Here is a 20,735-nt window from a genome sequence, read left to right as displayed (position 1 = left end):
AAGATATGAAACCATCTTCTTCTCCTTAAAAAATTTTCTTAGAAAGAAAAATTGGAAGCAAGTATTGTTATTAATAGTGCCACGGTGGTATACAGATTGTTACCTATATGTAAAAAATATTTTGAAAAAATAATACACCGGGTGAATTATAGTGTGTGATTTTGATTGAGCTCATTTGGTGAGGATCTATATTTAGAGAGATTCTCCAAATGAAGCGGCATATAAAGCGGTCTATGCCCATGAGTTCTTGAGTGGTATATGTACATGGGAGGGTCTGAAAAAGGTAGAGCCATTTGGGTAGCAGAATCATCTGCACCCAGTGCACCCGGCCATGAGAATGAGAGCAGGAACACCTGCCAGAGGTCAAGAGTCCATTGGGTCGCTTGGTATAGGCGCATAAAATTAACCTTGGCTAGTTGGTGTAGTGCCGGAGTCAATAGAATGCCCAGATATTTGAAAGAGTCAGAGACCCATTTCATCGGGAATTCACCCAGCCATTGTTGGTGGACTATCGGGTCTACCGATAGGACTTCACACTTATCAAGGTTAAGTTTAAATCCCGCCACTCGCCCGTGACCTACCACCTCCGATATCAATGCAGGTACCGAAGTCTGTGGGTTAGAAACTTGGAGCAGGATATCATCCACAAAAACGGAAAGTTGAAACCAAGCTTCCACGTGCTCCCCTAGGGGAATGCCTGCAATACTGGGGTTAGCCCGAAGTCGGCACAGGAAGGGTTCCAGGGTCAGGATGAAGAGGAGCGGGGACAACGGGCCGCGTACCCTGTTCAAGCTCGAAGTCCTCCGAGCGGCAGCCATTAACATAGACAAAGGCTCGGGGTTTGTGGTATAGGGCCCTGAAGTGCCTGTACGAAAAACCCAGAAATACCGAAAGCTGGGAGCGCCTGGAACATGAAGTTCCACTCCACACGGTTGAAAGCCTTTTCCGCATCTAAACTGAGGAGTAGGGAGGGCGTACCTGTTTGTTGGCAATGGGCCAGTAAGGCTAGCAATTTGCGAATATTGGTGACTGTATTGCGTTTTGGAATGAACCCAATTTGATCAGCCCCCACCAGGCCAGGCATGAGCTGGCCCAAACGAGTGGCTATGATCTTAGCAAGAAGTTTGGTATCAAAATTGAGGAGAGAAATGGGCATGTAAGAGCCTGTATTAGTAGGGTCCCGACCCCCCTTGGGGAGGACAATGATCATCCCTGAGTTAGGAGATAGCGGGGAGGGCCCCTGCTCTACAAGAGAATGGAATGCTTCGCCAACAGGGCCTACAACCTCCAGGGCCAAGAGCTTGTAAAATTCCACTGGCAGCCCATCCAGTCCGGGGGCTTTTAAAAGTTTAGCTGTTTTGATTTCGTTCAGAAGTTCCTGATATTGAAGAGTGCAGTTGAGTTGTTGCAGCTGAGTTTCTGACAAGCGGGCAGGCCCACCGTAGCCAGATAGGATTGTATCTCGGTCTCCGAGCTAGGAGTGGTGGTGCACAGCTGCCGGTAGAAATCCTGAAAAATCCGGCAAATGTCTGGGCCCAAATTAACCAATTGCCCCCTGTCCGAGCGCATAGTGGTCAGTAGAGAGGTCCCCTTCGCCGATTTTGTTAGGTTGGCTAGCGTTTTGCCCACCTTATTGCCATATAGGAAAAAGCGTCTCTTGTAATACATCAAGCCTTTCTTCGCCCGTTGGTGAAGTAGTGTTCAGAGTAGCTTGAATCTCGAGGCTTTTTGTTTAGTAGGCACGGGGTCCGCGTCGTATCGCTGTTTGGCTGCATATAATTGTTTTTCTAGATGTATTTCTGATGTGAGTGCCTTGCGACTGTGGGCCGCATACGAAATTGTCTCCCCTGAGCACCGCTTTTGCGGTTTCCCAGAAGAGGACAGGGGAGTCAGCATGCGCCTCGTTAAGCTGTGCATAATCCTGACATTTTTGCTTTAAGTAGGAGCGAAACGACTGGTCTTTGTAGAAATATCGTGGAAAACGCCACATGTGCTGGTTGGAGGCCTCTTGGAAGCCATCCAAATCCATCCAGACTGGAGCGTGGTCAGATATAAGAAGAGTACCTATCTGGGAGTCCCTAACTTTGGCGAATGTGCCCCTATCTACTAGCATATAGTCCAGGCGAGACTGGGATACTTGGGCTCGTGATAAATGCGTATATTTCCGCTCTAGAGAGTGAAGAGCCCGCCAGCTATCTATCAAATCCAGGGTGGTGCACACATAGGGCACCCCTTTGTGTGAGTGCTTGGGAGGGGGGGGGGGGTCTGTGGAAGGCGTGTTATATCCAGGCATTCGTCCCCAACACAATTGAAATCCCCTCCCAGCACTACGGACGCATGGTGATATGGGGTTAAAGGTTTGTGAGCTGGGTGAAGAACGATTGTGAGTACTGGTTCGGCACATAGATTTTGCAGAGGACCAGCGGTCTCCCCCCTAGAGTACCCTGCACCAGCACGTATCGGCCCTCCGGGTCAGCAAGCACATGTGTCTCCTGAAAGGGTACTGCTTTCCCAATTAAAATTGCCACCCCTGCTTTCCCTGACATATGGCGTGCACAGCAAGCACCTTGCTCACCCATTGACGGCACAGCTTCTGGTGTTCAGCTTAGGGATATATGAGTCCTGAATCATTGCGATCTGTGCTTGCCAGTGCTGCAATGCTTGCAGTACTTTAAAGCGTTTCGTGACATAGCCCAGGCCACACACATTCCAAGTGACACAGCGTATTGTGACAGTCATCAAGTGAGGTTCAGAAGGCAAAAATTAAAAGAGATAAAAATATTATCAAGCCTTGTCTGGAACAGGGTCCCCCAGCCTGGGCCCCAATTCCCTCCCCACCGTTTGATTCCCCATGGCATATCTAGTTCTCCCAAAGGCCTACATCTACCCCACCTCTCTCCCCCCGCCCCCCTCCCCGAAATCCCCATCCCTTCTGTTTACAACCCACAACAGGGGCACCGAGGTGCCCGGGAGGTCAGCTGGGGGCTATGTACTGGAGTCTTGCAGTCATGAGCACTCAAATCTGGCCATTAGGTATTAAGAACATTAAGAAATTGCCATACTGGGTCAGACCAAGGGTCCATCAAGCCCAGCATCCTGTTTCCAACAGTGGCCAATCCAGGCTACAAGTACCTAGCAAGTACCCAAACACTAAGTAGATCCCATGCTATTAATGCCAGTAATAGCAGTGGCAATTCCCTGTGTCAACTTGATTAATAGCAGTTAATGGATTTCCCCTCCAAGAACTTATCCAAACCTTTTTTAAACCAAGTTACACTAACTGCACTAACCACATCCCCTGGCAACAAATTCCAGAGTTTAATTGTGCATTGAGTGAAAAAGTTGGAGTAGATGTATCCATTTGAAACATTTCCAAAACTACCATCAAATTCACAGTGTAAATAGAAACCTGTATGTTTTGATGCCCAAGCCCTCTTCCTTCCTAAAAGTGGGGGAGATGTTATTTATTTTGTATTTATTTATTTTATTTATATACCATCAATCTGGTGTACAAACATGGCAGTTTACAATGAAGTTAAAAAAAAAAGTACATAATATTAAATTATAATATAATATATATGTACACTTTTACTTATATTAAATATGTGCCTACATGTAAACCGTTGCGATGGTATATAACTTAGTGACGGTATAGAAAAGATTTTAATTAAATAAATAAATAAATAAATAAATAATTAGAACAATGTACAAATCTACTACAAAGAATGGCTATTAATAACATGCGCACTGGCGCGCACATGTTATTAAATCGCATGTCCGTGTGTGTGCGCCGGGTAGCGTGCGCACATTCTTTTAAAATCTACCCAAATTGCATTTAACCTTTAAAACACATCGATGAAATAATTTCATGACATTGAACCTAATGAACGCAGAATTACTGAACTTAGCTGATAGTCTCTAAAGTCCTTACTGTGAACTGGGAATTTCAAACTTGAGTAAAATTTAAACTGATAGAAATTCGTGATGACTGCTGCTTCTATGTGAATTGATTAACTTCACTTCAAAAAAAGGACCAATTGTCATCAGAAATAGGAATTCAATCTCTGTTTAAAAAAAGGGAGCAATCATTGGTCCTTTCTTTCTGAACTTAATTTTGTCCCCATGTTCATGAAATAGCTGGTTAGTTATCTAAGTCAGGGCAACCTGCATCTATCTTCCTAGCAGCATTAATTTTTTCAATTTAAATTTATTTTTTTTTTTTAGAGCCCCTATGCTTGTGTTCCTTTCCTGCTCTTCCGTTAATTTGCTGTTTGCCACTCAGTTTTATTTACTTCCCTGTCCTTTATCAGTTTGCTGCTTATTGCTGCCTTGAATGTATCCCCAAGTGTGGCTTGCCCCTCTTCTTCTCTGTTATCAGTTTATCTTTAGGACTGTTTTCATTTAATTTCCAGTATTTTTTTTCCCCCTGATCCCATCTAATGTTCCTTAAATCTATCCAGGATGGGTCATGATCTAACTAGGTAATGCTGTCTGTCTCTGCACTAAGTCAATTCTTACAGAGCATTTTACCAATGAGAAAAAAAAATCAATTCATGAATATGTATGTGCAAGTAGATGAGCTAATTTCTTTTGTCCTCCACGTGTGTTAAAAACTCCATATCCTTCAAATACTGCTTTGGTGTATTTATTGTTATATACTTAACTGCTTCCCCAATCTGCATCAGGCTGTCTAAAGTCATGTTCATAACCGATTCAGTGGAATTTTTAAAATAATACATAAAATGTAACACAATGACAAAAAAGTACATCTCAATCTCCTGTATACTGTAGTAGTACAGAGTCTGCTTTTAATCTTTTCACTTCAATTAAACAAGCATTTCTTTTTTATGAGGAATCTAGCTCTTTAACATTCAGTGAAACTAAGTGTACTGAAAGCCATCTGTTTTATTTTCTTTTGACCTGGCAGTGTCTTTTTGCTCCTTTTAGCTTCCAGCTCAGTAAGAACCGGGGCTGGAATCTGAGCCTTCCTTTAGATTTGGATTGTGAATTAATTATTTGCTGATTTTTCCCCCATCCCCCAATATTTTATATTCCTGTCCTCGCACAACATATCTAGTCTAGCCATTACAGTGACAGTTTGGGGCCAGAGGTCATGCTCCAGGGCTCCTTCAGAAACCCTGCAATCTAAAAAAAAAAAAAAAAAAAAAAAAAAAAAAAGGAACACTCACCAATTATCTAAATAACATAGCAGAAAAATTAAGAAGATAATTATTCCCTAAAACTTTATTATAACCAATTCCTTAATATTTACAGAAAATCTATGTACCAGAAACAAAGATGGGTTAGGGTGCTAGGCATGTCTAAATATAATAGAGGAAAGTTGCCTCACACCTGTATCACCAGTACACAAATTGTTCTACCCCTCTCCTTCCCTGAACTCTGCAGCTACCCCCCACTTTCCTGCTCCACTCCTTTCTCTGTATGGAGTTTGAGCGCTATCCCTCTCTCTCCCTGTACTGTCCAGCTCCACCACACTCTTGAGCTCCGTCCCTCTCTCTGTATGGAAATTGAGCTTCGCCCCCCTCTCTTTCTCTGTACTCTCCAGCTCCGCTCCTCTCTATTATCCAATCCACTTTCTACTACCACATATGAAAACTGTACTCCAGCTCTGCCCCTTTTTCTCTCTGTCTCTGAATTGTTGAATCCACTTTCTACACCCACACAGTTCACCCAAGCTCAGCATGAACTTTTTATTACCACACAGCTCAGTTTGTCACTTCCTACACTTCACAGTATTTCTCTGTTCTTGGACAAGCTGGTTATGTACTCTGCCTTTGGTGGCAAATTAGTAATCTAGTAATGAATGGCATGATAGAGAGTAAAAGATATAAGAAACAAAGAGGAAACTGAACATGGTCAACTAGCACACTATAGTTCGCAGCTTTCCTATCAAAGACAACATATGATGATCAAGAACCTTTAAAGACATTTAGCAATAACATTTGTTTGTAAAATATAATTTGAGCCAAGATCAGTTCAATAGTTTGCACTTTGTTTCCAAGGAATCTCGGCTTGGATACCCAGCTGAGGTCTATGTACTATCATTTTTTGTGCTCTGAGTCCCTGGTAAAATGCTGTGAAAAGCTTCATATATGCTTATTAATTGGTGAAAGCGGAGCATTAAAATAATTTCCATAACCTTCATTGGTAGGTTGTTCCAAGTATCCACTATCCTTTTGGTGGAGCGATGTGCTCTTGTGTAACTCTTGAGTTTAAACCCCGTCTTCCCCTATTCGTCCGCCCCCCCCCCCCCTAATTCTAGATTAACAACTCTGGTACTCGAGGGCTGCAGATAGGTTTGGTAGTTTGGGTAACTGAACCATTCAGATTAATTTAGTTCTCAGACCAGATGTATGCAAATAAACCTGATGAATATTGAATTTGGATATCTTAACAATGAGACCTTTCTGCTGTTCTTAAGGACTACAGTTGTATACTGCTGTTCCAGAAATTCTTTTTATTCAGAAATTTCAACCATTAAATGCAAATGTGTTTTATCCAAAATAAGTTTTTAAATCTAAAATCTAAAAATTTGACTTTTTACTCCAGAGAATTCATAATCTTTGCTGTAGACCTGTAATATTGAGAAAAGCATAGTTTTTATATTTTCTGAATATTAAAGGAGAAATAAAAAAAAACCTTGATTATGTGAAAAAGGAAATGGAATACTTTGCAAATCTCAAGAATGGTGCTTGAAAAATGTGAGCTGCAGTCTTGGTTTATAATTGTAGCTGCCCCTGCCTCTGCCCCACTGTATTCTTCCTTTTCCACCTTCCAGCTGATTGGTGCTCTGTCAGAGGTGCGCAGGAAAACAAACAGCAAGGTTGCACTGAGTGTATTGTAAGCAGGCTGATGGGCTAAGGTGGGGGAATAGAAGGGGTGGAAGCATGGAGTATGTGAATCAGGTTATTGTCCAAATCTTGTAGGTTGATACCTGGGGCTGGGGAAAATGTTTTTTGCTTACTGTTCCCCCTCAGTCTCCTGTTTGATGGGAAAAAAAAAAAAGTATTTCTGCAACAATTAGGAGCCACTGCTGCTTTAGTATTGGTAACATTTAGCATGACTGTATCAGTTAGGATTAAGTAGTATGGCTGCTGTGTAGAGATATTGTGGAGTCATAAGGATACCAAACATCAAGAGCATTCAAAGCTAATTATGTTCTAAATGTCACACACTGCCACAATTAAGCATTTATCAGATGAGTACCTTCATAACACCTTATCACTCATGAGTCATTTTTAATCATTGATCCTAATGTCCGCTTTTTTAACTTTTTTCTATTTTTAAATTAATTGCATATAAAAAGTTGAAAAATTACTTCTCTATATGACTGAAGATAAACATAATGCATGACGTGATATCACATTTCATATGTGCTGCATCAGGAGCCAACCTTCATTATTCCACCATCGGTTTATTTTACCTTACATTTCTGAAATGGTGATGCTCATTTCAGCACAGCGTTCTGAAAAACACACATGGGATACATCGATTTCAACAGCCTTGATAGTTTCCAATTTTCAAAGACTCTTAAGACAATACAGTCACCTATTTCTTTTGCATTGCAAGCCACTTTTAAGCTTTCCAAGAGATGCAAATGTATCCGTGAACTCTTGTCTTCATCGCCGCCATAGTGAATATGGTCTCTGACAGTCAGCTGTTATATTGTAGACACGGGTAGACTGTGATTGGTCCAACGTAATACTTCAATTTTTATGCCTGAGTGCTATAAGGTGAATGAAATATAGTAACCTGTGCACGGATGTTATGAAGGTTCTCATCTGATAAATGCTTAATTGCTCTTGATGTTTTGGTGTATTTAATGTTTGCATTTGATAGAAGTAACCCTATTTTTTCTGGTGTCATTAAGGACAACATTTGTTGCTCTGAGGACAAACTGGATATGTAGACCTCATGGGTGGGTGTAATTATCCAATGGAAGTTGAGTCCATGCGATGACTTCAGAGCTGCTAGGGTTTTCAGCTTGTTCTACGGAGCATATATGCAGCCTGTCGCATGTCATAGTCTTCCTCAGTTCGTGTTTTCCCGCAGAGCCTAATGGTCATGCTGATTTTTTTTTTTTTTCCTCATGGTGGATTTCAGTTAAGAAACAATTTTTAAAAGTATGTTTTGTGCGTTGGTCTCCTTCAGTTCTCTGAAAAACCTTCCCCTTTATTTCCTTAGACAGTTTTCCTCAAAGTTATATTTTATTCTGTTTCTTTTTGCAGCTGCATCTCTGCAGTGTTGGTAAATCGATGGCATCAGTTGGCTTATTTTTCTAAAATTTGAATCATTTGATTTTGCTTCAACCATATTTTCAGCAATGTCTCAGAAAAAGAATGCCAGCAGCATCCGATGTAGCTGCACAATATTGGTCATAGAATCCCATTAATCCTGCACACTGTTTCCAGGTGCTAGGTACAGTGTCTCTAGATATGGCAGCTGTTTGAAGATGTCTCCCATAGTTCTTTGAATCAGACACAAACATATGCAGAAACTCTTCTGTTTGAAGACGTCCAATCTATCCTCATAAAAAATTGGTGGCATGGGCCTCCGTGGACCCTATAATTGCAGTGGGTGCTGGTGGTGCACAGTATTGAGGAAGCATCATTTCTTTTTGAAGTGAAACACAAATAGATGCCCAAGAGGTGCAGCATCCTCTAGTTCCCTATTATCTGATGAAAACAAAGGATTCTGCTTCATTGGTATCTGCACTGCGGGACACCAATGTAGAGCATCAAGTGAAGGTGGCGAGGCATAGGCATCAGTCCCCATTGTTGCACTGTGCTGAGATAAGGGAGATTTGGTGGTGGCCAAATGTTTCTCGAGCATTCCTACAGAACAGGCCACTCAGCATCTAAGAAATCTGGGGGATTGAAACATTCGCTGAGGGTGCAAGTCACAGCCACTGATGATACTCAAGTGACCCAAGAGGATGTCACCTTTCCTCTGGCCAGCCTGCTCCATTAGCATCAGTAATATTAGAGAAGTTGGTGAGAGAGATTCAGAAAGTGCTGGATCGCTATCTTAAAAGCATCAGAGCACTGGCATTGACTGCATTAATAGCGATACAGATAGTGGTACAACCAATCCTAGATACTCTTACAGCACCTGGAGACATTGTCTTTAATGTCTGTATACAGAGGACATCGACGTCTGGACCAGCTGCACCATTGTAAATTTCAAATTTCAAGGGAGAAAGCTCCTCTGAGATGACAAACTGCCTTGGTGTCTAGATCCAACAGTCAGGCAATATGGAGCCTTGATTGCTAGGCAGGTGCATACTCTGACTCCCCCAGTAACTGATACTGAATCAGAATTTGAGCACTCCTGAGATGACTAGCATGGATTAGACTCCTCCTGAATAATCAGTCTCTCCTCTACAGGAAATAATGACGTATCCTCCAGAAGACCTTTCCTTCGCTGACTGTGTAAAGGAAACAGTAGAATCCGTTCCATTTACTTTGGAGAAGGCGGATGAGCCCAGGGCTAAGTTATTAGACACCCTTCAAATTCTCAACTCCTCTAAGTTGTATCTATCCATGATGTCTTCAAGGAAGTACAGATGATAATGCTTCTGCGTATAAGAAGGGTGGGCAGGGGTATGGAGATATCATGTTCTATGTCCCGAAAGCTTCTGTATTTGAGAAATAACAACTGCTCCATCAGTCAGTAATAGTCAAATCTGCTCTCAAGAAGACAAAGAGGTTGAAGCATCACTCCTCTGGTACTTCCGGGAAGAGACCAAGATACCCTTGATTTTCTTGGGAAAAAGATTCATCAGAATGCTATGCTTGCTTCCCACATAGCATCCTGTCAGTTGTTCATTGGCTAGTACATTCTGCAGATTGTACAAAGCCTGTCAGTTTGTCATTTGGGACAAATGTAATAACTATAAAGGCACTGGTGGTCAAGGAGTGTGGAAAGTAGTTGATCAGATTGCCATATGATATTTTTGAGACAGCATTGAGAACTTCTGCAGTATAAATTATTGCTGCATTATCATTTGGACTGATATTTTTAGTTGCAGATAAAATGGATGAAATCTTTAAAAATAATTATTTTTTCAGTAAATGATAGACATAATTTGGACTTATGATTCAAGATTTGAACTAAGAAATCTTTCAACCCTGATGGGTATTGGATACCCCTTCATATTCTTCTAATATATTTTAAATATAAACATATAAATGATCTGACTTATAAAACATTTATTTGGAGACCAATTGATTAAGGATTAATCCTCTTTAGGTGAATGCCACGGCTCATGGGGCCTACCACAAGCCACAAAATGTAACACATATATATATATATATATATATATATATATATATATATATATATATAAAGATATATATTAGCTATAAGATATATATTAGATATATATATATATATATATATTCATCTGATGTCGCTGGGTGCTCGCTCTGTAGCAGAATGCTGCCATCATTGCTCCTTTCCACAGCTCCTCTAGGCTTGTGTGCGCCAGACATTTAAAGGGCCTGCGGTGGGAACATGCCCACGATGCCTCCCGATGATGTCAGGGCTCCAGCCCTATATAAGGCTTCTCAGGACTCCTTCCATCATCTCAGCAACAGGTCAGCTACATCTTGTATGTAGTGTGAGTTGCTGCTTCTCCTGCGTTCCTGATCCTGTGTCTGCCTTGTGTCTCCAGCCTGGCCTGCCTCATTTATACAGCCCTGGCCTCCTTCCTTCTCTTCCGTGTCAGTCTTTCTCCTTTTTTCCCCCGCCTGCTCTCAAACTGCCTTTTGGATCTGACCTTAGCCTGGATGTTGATCATTCTTGCCTACAGCTTACCTCTGACCTTCGCCTGGATATTGACCATTCCTGCTTGCTGCTGGCCACTGACCCTTCTATTTGGCCACCTCTGATCCTAGCCTAATACTGGACCTATTCCCTTGCCTCATCCTTAGAAACTCCTGCCCTAGGACCTGCTGGCTCCTGGAACACAAGGGCTCAACCTGCGGGAGAAGGGGTTGGTATAGTTGAAGCTCCTGATCAGTCTCGTCCCAGCATAGCTCTGCCACCTGTTGGTAAGGACATATGGGGCCTTCCCTGTAAGTTGAACCATTCTTTGTTACAGTGTGAGGATTGTTTAGCCTTATATAGATTTTTGATTGTGTTTGTCAGATTTTGTTCACTTAGAAATGTATTGAACATACAATTTGACTATGAGTGCATAAACTTTTGCATACAACTGTAAATCCAAACCATAGGAAGTGCTCCTAGTTTCATGTGGCAAATTTTTCAAGATTCTGTGGCAAGAATTAGTAAATTCTAAAACAGATTTTTCAAAACTATGTGGCAATTCGGTGGTAAATTTGCATATTTATGTGCATTTTTCTTTTTCTTTATAAAAATAGTCCTTTCAGTCATTTTTTGTTGAGTTAATTTATTTGTTTTTTGGGGAAAGAAATCTTAGTGAAGGTACTGGGACAAGAGGAGGGGAATAGAGAAAGGAGATGTGGAAAGACAGGGAATCTCAGAGAGAAAATCTCATGTAGTAGAGGTAGTAGAATGGAAGTGCTGGAAGAGGGGGAGGATGAGAAGAAGCAGGGAGTAGAGTAGAATAGAAGTAAGGAATATCAAGGAGGGGGTGAAGAGTAAGAGGGGATCTTGGATTAGGGAAAGGGATCCAGGAGAGAGAGGGATTTATCTATCTATAAAATGTATAGTCTGCCAATACACAGATCTCAGCGGGTTATAATAAACACACACAGTATTAAAAGAAACAACTCAGTACAATATCAAGATGTAAAATTTAAACAGACAGGATTAAAACATACATACAAGATACAGTAGTTTATTCACAACCACATGTATCACAGTGGTTAAGCATGGAAGTGACCAAAGGGTAAATTAGACTGAAAATGCAGAAGAAATTAGATGCAATTTCAGAGGTTTTCTGAAGCGCAATAGGTCATTTTCTGCCTTAAGGACATCTGGGAGTTCGTTTCATAGTTGATAGCCTACAACACTAAACATATGGTCACAATATTGGGCTAATTGCATCTGTTAAAGTCAGGGACAACCAGTAGACATTTTGATGTGGATTGTAAGGATTGGGTGGGGGCAATAGATAACAGGTTTAGGAAGGCCATTAGGTGCAAAGCCTTTAACAGATTTAAATACTAATGTCAGGATTTTAAATCTAATGCACCAGCATATGGGCAACCAGTGAAGCTCTGCCAGAATTGGAGAGAGGTGAGTATGTAAAGGAGTTCCAGAAACCAAATGGGCTGCAGAGTTCTGAATGGTCAGTAAGGCCTGCATTGTAGACTGAGGTAATCCTAGGTAGAGGGAATTACAGTGATCTAGAGATGATAGAATTAAATGCTGTGTGACAAGAAATAAATCAGAGGTGTTGAAGAATGGTTTAATAGTGTGACACATTCGGAGTTTTAAAAATAGCTAACAACCAGTGGACTAGGGGGGCAGAAGGACTAGGGGGCATTCCATGAAGTTAGCAAGTAGCACATTTAAGACTAATCGGAGAAAATTCTTTTTCACTCAACGCACAATAAAGCTCTGGAATTTGTTGCCAGAGGATGTTGTTAGTGCAGTTAGTGTAGATGGGTTCAAAAAAGGTTTGGATAAGTTCTTGGAGGAGAAGTCCATTAACGGCTATTAATCAAGTTTACTTAGGGAATAGCCACTGCTTTTAATTGCATCAGTAGCATGGGATCTTCTTAGAGTTTGGGAAATTGCCAGGTTCTTGTGGCCTGGTTTGGCCTCTGTTGGAAACAGAATGCTGGGCTTGTTGGACCCTTGCTCTGACCCAGCATGGCAATTTCTTATGTTCTTATATTCTTAATAGAATCTAGGAGGACACCTAAATCTTGAGCTTCGGATTTGATTTGGATGTCTTTAAAGGATCAGTGAGTGGGATGGAATCAATCTTAGTCCGTGAAAGGAAACGTATCTCAGTTTTACTAAGATATAATACAAGGCTGTTACATGATAACCAATCACTGTTCTGTGAAAAAAACAGACAAAAGTTTGTCGAATGCAGCAGAACATGTAGAAGTTATAGGGGAAAAAATGTTGTCTGCATACAGTTTGAAGACTATATCGAGCTGACAGAGAATGTGGCAAAGAGGAAGCAGGTAAACATTGATTAGTATAGGAGAAAGTGAGGAGTTTTGAGGGACCCCCTGTAATATGAGGTACAGTGGAGGAGGATGAATTGCTTGTAAACACTCGGTAAAATTGGTCTGTTAGAAAAGATAAAAACCAGTGAAGGACTGTAAAAAAAAATATCCAGCAATTCAAGACAGCCCAAAAGAATATGGTGATTTTTGGTGTTGAAGGATGCAGATAATTCAGTAAGGACCAAGAAATATTTAAGTCCCTTGACAAACCCCTCCCTAATCATATCAAAATTACAGAGAAGCAGGGTCTCTGTATTATGACGCAGATGGAACCTAAAGTGAAATTCATATGAAGTGTGTTATTATCAGTGAGGAAAGCTGATTGAAAACTACTTTTTCAATAACTTTGGATAGTATAGGGAGAGATGAAATTGGCTTGTGGTTCGCTAATTCAAGAGAATTGGCATTTGATTTCTGGATCCCATTCCCTTTCTCAAAAAAGAAAGAGGCAGAATGGAGGCGATCCAGAGAAGGTAATCAAAATGGTGTGGGGTCTGAATCAGAAGACTTATATGGAGAGGCTGAAGAATCTAAATATGTATACCCTGGAAGAGAGGAGGTGCAGGGGAGATATGATACAGATCTTCAGATAGTTGAAAAGTTTTAATGATGTATAAACTTCGAACCTTTTCCATTGGAAAGGAATCAATAGAACTAGGGGTCAGGAAATGAAATTCCATGGGGTCCAGCTCAGAACCAACATCAGGAAATATTTCTTCATGGAGAGGTGGTGGATGGCTTGGAGTACCCTTCCAAAGGAGGTGGTGAATACAAAAACAGTCAAAGAATTCAGAGGGGCATGAGATAAACACTGTGGTTCCCTAAAGGCTAGAGGACGGAAAATGAAGAAAAGCATGGATGGTGGTAACTTGCTGGTGCAGCAGTTACCTACCCTTAGCAAAAGTCATGAAGATCACTATCCTTAACCAATAAGCCTTGATACTTTTAATGCAACTACAACATTGCTCTCCACTTCAACGGCAGGTGGGAAAAGGGGAACTGGATTCGAACAACCACCAAGGGCCCTGACTTTTATGGTTTGGGGTTCTGATGAGCAGCGGATAACCTGCATGGAGTGGTAATTATTACTTTTAACAGAAGACATGGGGATTACTACCCTTAACCAATAAACTCTGATGCTTTGATGCAACGGAAACATCGCTCTCCACTTCAGCGGCTAGGAGGGGGAGAAAGAGGGGAATTGGATTCAGATGGCAACCATAATGGGCCCTGACATTTATGGTCTGGGGTACTGATACACAGACTTAGGGGGAAAAGCACAGGACTGCTTCTATCACCAAGTCATAAGCAAAGCACGTCAAGCAGCACTGTCTAAATTTTCAAGAAGATTCATCACCCAGTAAAAATGTTGCTAGCAGTAATTTTTTATGGGTTATCATAAGGCTTTGGGATAAGGTGTTTTGTTTTTGTGCCGCCTCCGTTCAATTCTTTGTAACTCTGCTTTATTTCCATGTTGCACTTATATGTTAAAAAATATGGCCTGTTGCTGCCAAAAACGTTTTTGCCTATTGGCATAATTTCTCTTTTTTTTTTTTTTTGTTGAGGATAATCTTTAGCTGGGAATTTTCATACCTGTGAGGACTACATATCCAGCTTATACTCAGAAAAAGCAAAAGTTATATATCTGTAACAAATGTTCCCCAAGGACAGCAGGATATGAGTTCTCACAGAACCCACCTGTCTCCCTTAGCTTTTCTTTATATAGCTATGCATGGAACTGAGAGGAACCCTCACACTGGCTTTTTTTTTTTTTTTATGTGGGACAGCCTCCATTCTAGCCTGCTGAAAGTTCTAGAAATCATTATTACCAACTCAAATTCTACTGGATATTGTCACCCACTTATGAGAACTGATATCTTGCTGTCCTCAGAGAACATCTCATGTAAGCAACTTTGCTTTTCAAATCCACCTTCATAAGTCTTGCATATCCTGGATTTGTTACTTATACTATAAGAAAGTGATTCCTTAACTGTTAGTTTCTAAAATTATTCTTAATACATTTTCTGTGTTTTATAATATTGATAAATATAAAATTTAATTTTTAATGTGTTTTTACACAGTTATGTCAACAGTTTTAAAAATGAAATGTATTTTTTGGGCTCTAAATTTGATAATGTTTTGCAATGACTTATATTTGGCAACAAAATCACAAATCACATATTTCTTTGTTTCTCTAGAAGCCCAGCCTGAAGAAAAACCTGAGAGCAGTAGTATTGGTAAGTGTTTTTAAACATATCTACTTTACTGTCTTTGGGAAATAACTTGCATCTACAATGGAGTTTATTAGTTTCTTTCCATTTCACCTTTTATTTCAAATTTGTCTCCTTCTGTTCAGTTCTGAATGATATGTGTATATGTTGTCTAGAAGAGAGCAACTTGAATTATGACTTCATAAATGGATTTCACAGCTATGCTTTGACGTATTTCAATTATTCGAGTCTTATCAGAAATGACTGGGGGGGGGGGGAGAATTAAAAAAAAAATCAAATTATTTTTCTATCTTTTTAATTATTTTCTTTAACTAGAATTATATTCTGATGCTTTAATTAATGATAGTGTTTCTGAATTGATTAATCAAGCTTCTCTCCTGATTGTGAATTTTTTTTCATGCAAAATTTTCCAGCATCAATAACTTTAAGTTGAATGTTTATATTGTTTGTTTATTTATTTATTTATAGAAACATATATCCCGCCTCTTCTAATACAGTTGTTCAGGACAAGTCACGGTTAACATTCATAATTAAAATATAATAGTGAAAACAATTTTTAAAAATCCTGTACATAACTAAAAGCCACAATAATAAAGTTTTCAGCCACCTTCTAAAATGTTTAAATCACTCTCCATTCTTAACCGGGAGGGCATTCCACATCAAAAGTGCTGAAAAGGAGAAAGCCTTTTTACAAGTTAATTGCAATCAGTAGTCCTCAAGAGCAGTTACCAACTGTAGTATCCTATACCCTTTATTAAGTAGCCTAAAGAATAAGCCATTGCAATAGTCTATGTGGCTTAAAACAAAAAATTGTGCCATGGTCCTAAACAAGCCTGGGGGAAGCAATGCTTTTAATGGTTTCAACAGCTTAAGTTTATAAAATACTATGTTTGCGTTTTTCTCATACATAATTTGGAACCCAGGAGTATACCCAGGTTTCATACCTTCATCAGAATTTGAAATTTATTTGCAAATCATCAGGATGGGAATTCTAAACCCACTCACAGCAACCTGGTCTGGCTTATATTTAAAGACCTTTATTTCTCAACCAAACTCTGTTATCAGTTAAACATTTGTAGAGGAAGATCAACTGAAAAGAACCATCATTTTTGCTATGGAGAAATTATGGTTGTTTGGGAAAAATATGAGGGTAAATAATCCTCATAAACGAAACAGCAAAGGGCCTGCCATACTTTTGTACAGATGATGTGGTTAGAATTTGTAGATTCATATATGAAAACTTTACCAATTGATTTTCTCACTGAAATTTTGCAGCCTATATTAGTAAAATGTACTACACAACTGTACATTCAATCTCTATTAACACCATTTCTGAAACATACATCACAATTGGATGAAGAAATACTTTCTTAACAAGATTGTCCTTCAAAAGAAATACCAATGCTCATTTTGGATTCAGAAGATTCCATCTCTTTTCCTGTTTCACCATCTCCACTCTGTAAAAATGTCTATAGTTTCCATTATCTCCATCACCAGAACTAAGAGGAGTACAATACCACTGCACCACATCTTACCCAAATTTAATTTAAAAAAAATGGTAACTGCAATTCCTTTCAAATTTAGAGATAGAGAATTCTACTACTGAAGATTTCCCAGCAGTTATAATTCCCATCACTACCTCAGAGATCACCTGCATTTATCCCATGCCTTCTTAAATTCAGATATTGTTTTTAACTCCACCACCTCCACTGGACGGCCATTTCATGCATACATTACTCTCTCTGTAAAGAAATATTTTCTAAGATTACCCTTAGGTCTGCACCCTTTCACCCTCATCCCATGGTGCCTTGTTCTAGAGCCTCCTTCCTCTACAGTGTATATGTTATATCTTTGTCTGTTCCCATATGCTTTAGAACGAAGATCACTGATCATTTTAGTAGCCACCCTCTGGACCAGCTTCATTTGATTTATATCCTTTTGAAGGTGCGGTCTCCAGAATTATACACAGTATTCCAAGTGAAGTCTCACCAGGGATTTGTACAGGGGCAATATCACCTCCCTTTTTCTAGTGACCATTCCTCTCCCTATGCAGCCAAGAATCTATCTGGCTTTTTCTGTTGCTCTATCTACCTGTTTGGCCATCTTAAGCTCATCAAATATAATCACCCCAAGATCCCACTCCCCTTTTGTGCTTAGAAGAATTTTGCCCTCAATATTGTACCTCTCCCTTGGGTTTTTGCAGCCCAAATGCATGGCTTTGTATCTTGTAGCATTAAATCTAAGCTGTTAGTCCCTAGACCATTTCTTAAGCTTCACTAGATCCCTCCTCACACCTTCCTGGTTGTCCACCCTGGTGCAGGTGTTGGTATTATCAGCAAAAAGCCAAATCTTTCCTAACAATCTATGTTGCTTACAAAAATGTTGAAAAGAACCAGTCCCAGGACTGATCACTGAAGCACACCCCTAGTAACAGCCCACTCCGCAGAGAAAACTCACGACTGCCCTTTTGTTACCTCCCACTCAGCCAATTGAAGAACATAAGAAAATGCCATACTGGGTCAGACCAAGGATCCATCAAGCCCAGCATCCTGTTTCCAATAGTGGCCAATCCAGGCCATAAGAACCTGGCAAGTACCCAAAAACTAAGTCTATTCCATGTTACCATTGCTAATGGCAGTGGCTATTCTCTAAGTGAACTTAATAGCAGGTAATGGACTTCTCCTCCAAGAACTTATCCAATCCTTTTTTAAACACAGCTATACTAACTGCACTAACCACATTCTCTGGCAACAAATTCCAGAGTTTAATTGTGTGTTGAGTAAAAAAGAACTTTCTCCGATTAGTTTTAAATGTGCCCCATGCTAACTTCATGGCGTGCCCCCTAGTCTTTCTACTATCCGAAAGAGTAAATAACCGATTCACATCTACCCGTTCTAGACCTCTCATAATTTTAAACATCTCTGTCATATCCCCCTCAGCCTCTTCTCCAAGCTGAAAAGTCCTAACCTCTCCTCATAGGGTAGCTGTTCCATTCCCCTTATCATTTTGGTAGCCCTTCTCTGTACCTTCTCCATCGCAATTATATCTTTTTTGAGAAGCGGCGACCAGAATTGTACACTGTATTCAAGGTGCGGTCTCATCATGGAGCAATACAGAGGCATTATGACATTTTCAGTTTTATTCACCATTCCCTTTCTAATGATTCCCAACATTCTGTTTGCTTTTTTGACTGCCGCAGCACACTGAACCGACGATTTCCATGTGTTATCCACTATGACGCCTAGATCTCTTTCTTGGGTTGTAGCACCTAATATGGAGCCCAACATTGTGTAATGATAGCATAAGTTATTTTTCCCTATATGCATCACCTTGCACTTATCCACATTAAATTTCATCTGCCATTTGGATGCCCAATTTTGCAGTCTCACAAGGTCTTCCTGCAATTTATCACAATCTGCTTGTGATTTAACTACTCTGAACAATTTTGTGTCATCTGCAAATTTGATTATCTCACTCGTCGTATTTCTTTCCAGATCATTTATAAATATATTGAAAAGTAAGGGTCCCAATATAGATCCCTGAGGCACTCCACTGTCTACTCCCTTCCACTGAGAAAATTGTCCATTTAATCCTACTCTCTGTTTCCTGTCTTTTAGCCAGTTTGCAATCCACGAAAGGACATCGCCACCTATCCCATGACATTTTACTTTTCCTAGATGCCTCTCATGAGGAACTTTGTCACACGCCTTTTGAAAATCCAAGTACACTTCATCTACCGGTTCACCTTTACCCACATGTTTATTAACTCCTTCAAAAAAGTGAAGCAGATTTGTGAGGCAAGACTTGCCCTGGGTAAAGCCATGCTGACTTTGTTCCATTAAACCATGTCTTTCTATACTTTCTGTGATTTTGATGTTTAGAACACTTTCCATTTTTCCTGGCACTGAAGTCAGGCTAACCGGTCTGTAGTTTCACGGATCGCCCCTGGAGCCCTTTTTAAATAGTGGGGTTACATTTGCTATCCTCCAGTCTTCAGGTACAATGGATGATTTTAATGATAAGTTACAAATTTTTACTAACAGGTCTGAAATTTCATTTTTTAGTTCCTTCAGAACTCTGGGGTGTATACCATCCAGTCCAGGTGATTTACTACTCTTCAGTTTGTCAATCAGGCCTACCACATCTTCTAGGTTCACCGTGATTTGATTCAGTCCATCTGAATCATTACCCATGAAAACCTTCTCCATTACGGGTACCTCCCCAACATCCTCTTCAGTAAACACTGAAGCAAAGAAATCATTTAATCTTTCCGCGATGGCCTTATCTTCTCTAAGTGCCCCTTTAACCCCTCGATCATCTAACGGTCCAACTACTCCCTCACAGGCTTTCTGCTTCTGATATATTTAAAAAAGTTTTTACTGTGAATTTTTGCCTTTTCAGCCAACTTCTTTTCAAATTCTCTCTTAGCCTGTCTTATCAATGTCTTACATTTAACTTGCCAACGTTTATGCTTTATCCTGTTTTCTTCTGTTGGATCCTTCTTCCAATTTTTGAATGAAGATCTTTTGGCTAAAATAGCTTCTTTCACCTCCCCTTTTAACCATGCCGGTAATCGTTTTGCCTTCTTTCCACCTTTCTTAATGTGTGGAATACATCTAGACTGTGCTTCTAGAATGCTATTTTTTTAACAATGACCACGCCTCTTGGACATTTTTTACTTTTGTAGCTGCTCCTTTCAGTTTTTTTCTAAGAATTTTTCTCATTTTATCAAAGTTTCCCTTTTGAAAGTTTAGCATGAGAGCGTTGGATTTGCACACTGTTCCTCTTCCAGTCATTAAATCAAATTTGATCATATTATGATCACTATTGCCAAGCGGCCCAACCACCATTACCTCTCTCACCAAGTCCTGTGCTCCACTGAGAATTAGATCTAAAATTGCTTCCTCTCTCGTCGGTTCCTGAACCAATTGCTCCATAAAGCTATCATTTATTCCATCCAGGAACGTTATCTCTCTAGCGCAGGGGTGGGCACTTCCGGTCCTCGAGGGCCACAAACCAGTCTGGTTTTCAGGATATCCCTAATGAATATGCATGACATAGATTTGCATACAACTGAGGCAGAGTGCATGCAAATCTCTCTCATGCATATTCATTAGGGACATCCTGAAAACCAGACTGGTTTGTGGCCCTCGAGGACCGGACGTGCCCACCCCTGCTCTAGCGTGTCCCAATTGATGTATTTACATCTAACCCATTCTAGGCTCCATACCAAGGTCGCTCAATTTATTTATAAGTCTCCTGTGCAGAACCATGTCAAAAACGTACTGAAATCCAAGTACACTACATTTAG

General features: G+C 40.2%; 1 protein-coding gene across 1 annotated transcript in view; it reads left to right on the top strand.

The window, feature by feature from the left end:
• Nucleotides 1-20,735, top strand: part of GTF2F2 (general transcription factor IIF subunit 2) — a 423,749-nt gene that overhangs the window by 130,026 nt on the left and 272,988 nt on the right. The window contains exon 5 of the mRNA XM_029602905.1: nt 15,392-15,430. Within this exon, the coding sequence (XP_029458765.1) occupies nt 15,392-15,430 (39 nt within the window). The remainder of the gene's footprint in view (nt 1-15,391; nt 15,431-20,735) is intronic.

Source organism: Rhinatrema bivittatum, chromosome 5, assembly GCF_901001135.1.
Source record: "Rhinatrema bivittatum chromosome 5, aRhiBiv1.1, whole genome shotgun sequence".
Classification (NCBI taxonomy): Eukaryota; Metazoa; Chordata; class Amphibia; order Gymnophiona; family Rhinatrematidae; genus Rhinatrema; species Rhinatrema bivittatum.
The sequence above is the reverse complement of the archived record's forward strand: the minus strand, read 5'-3'. Positions and strand labels throughout refer to the sequence as shown.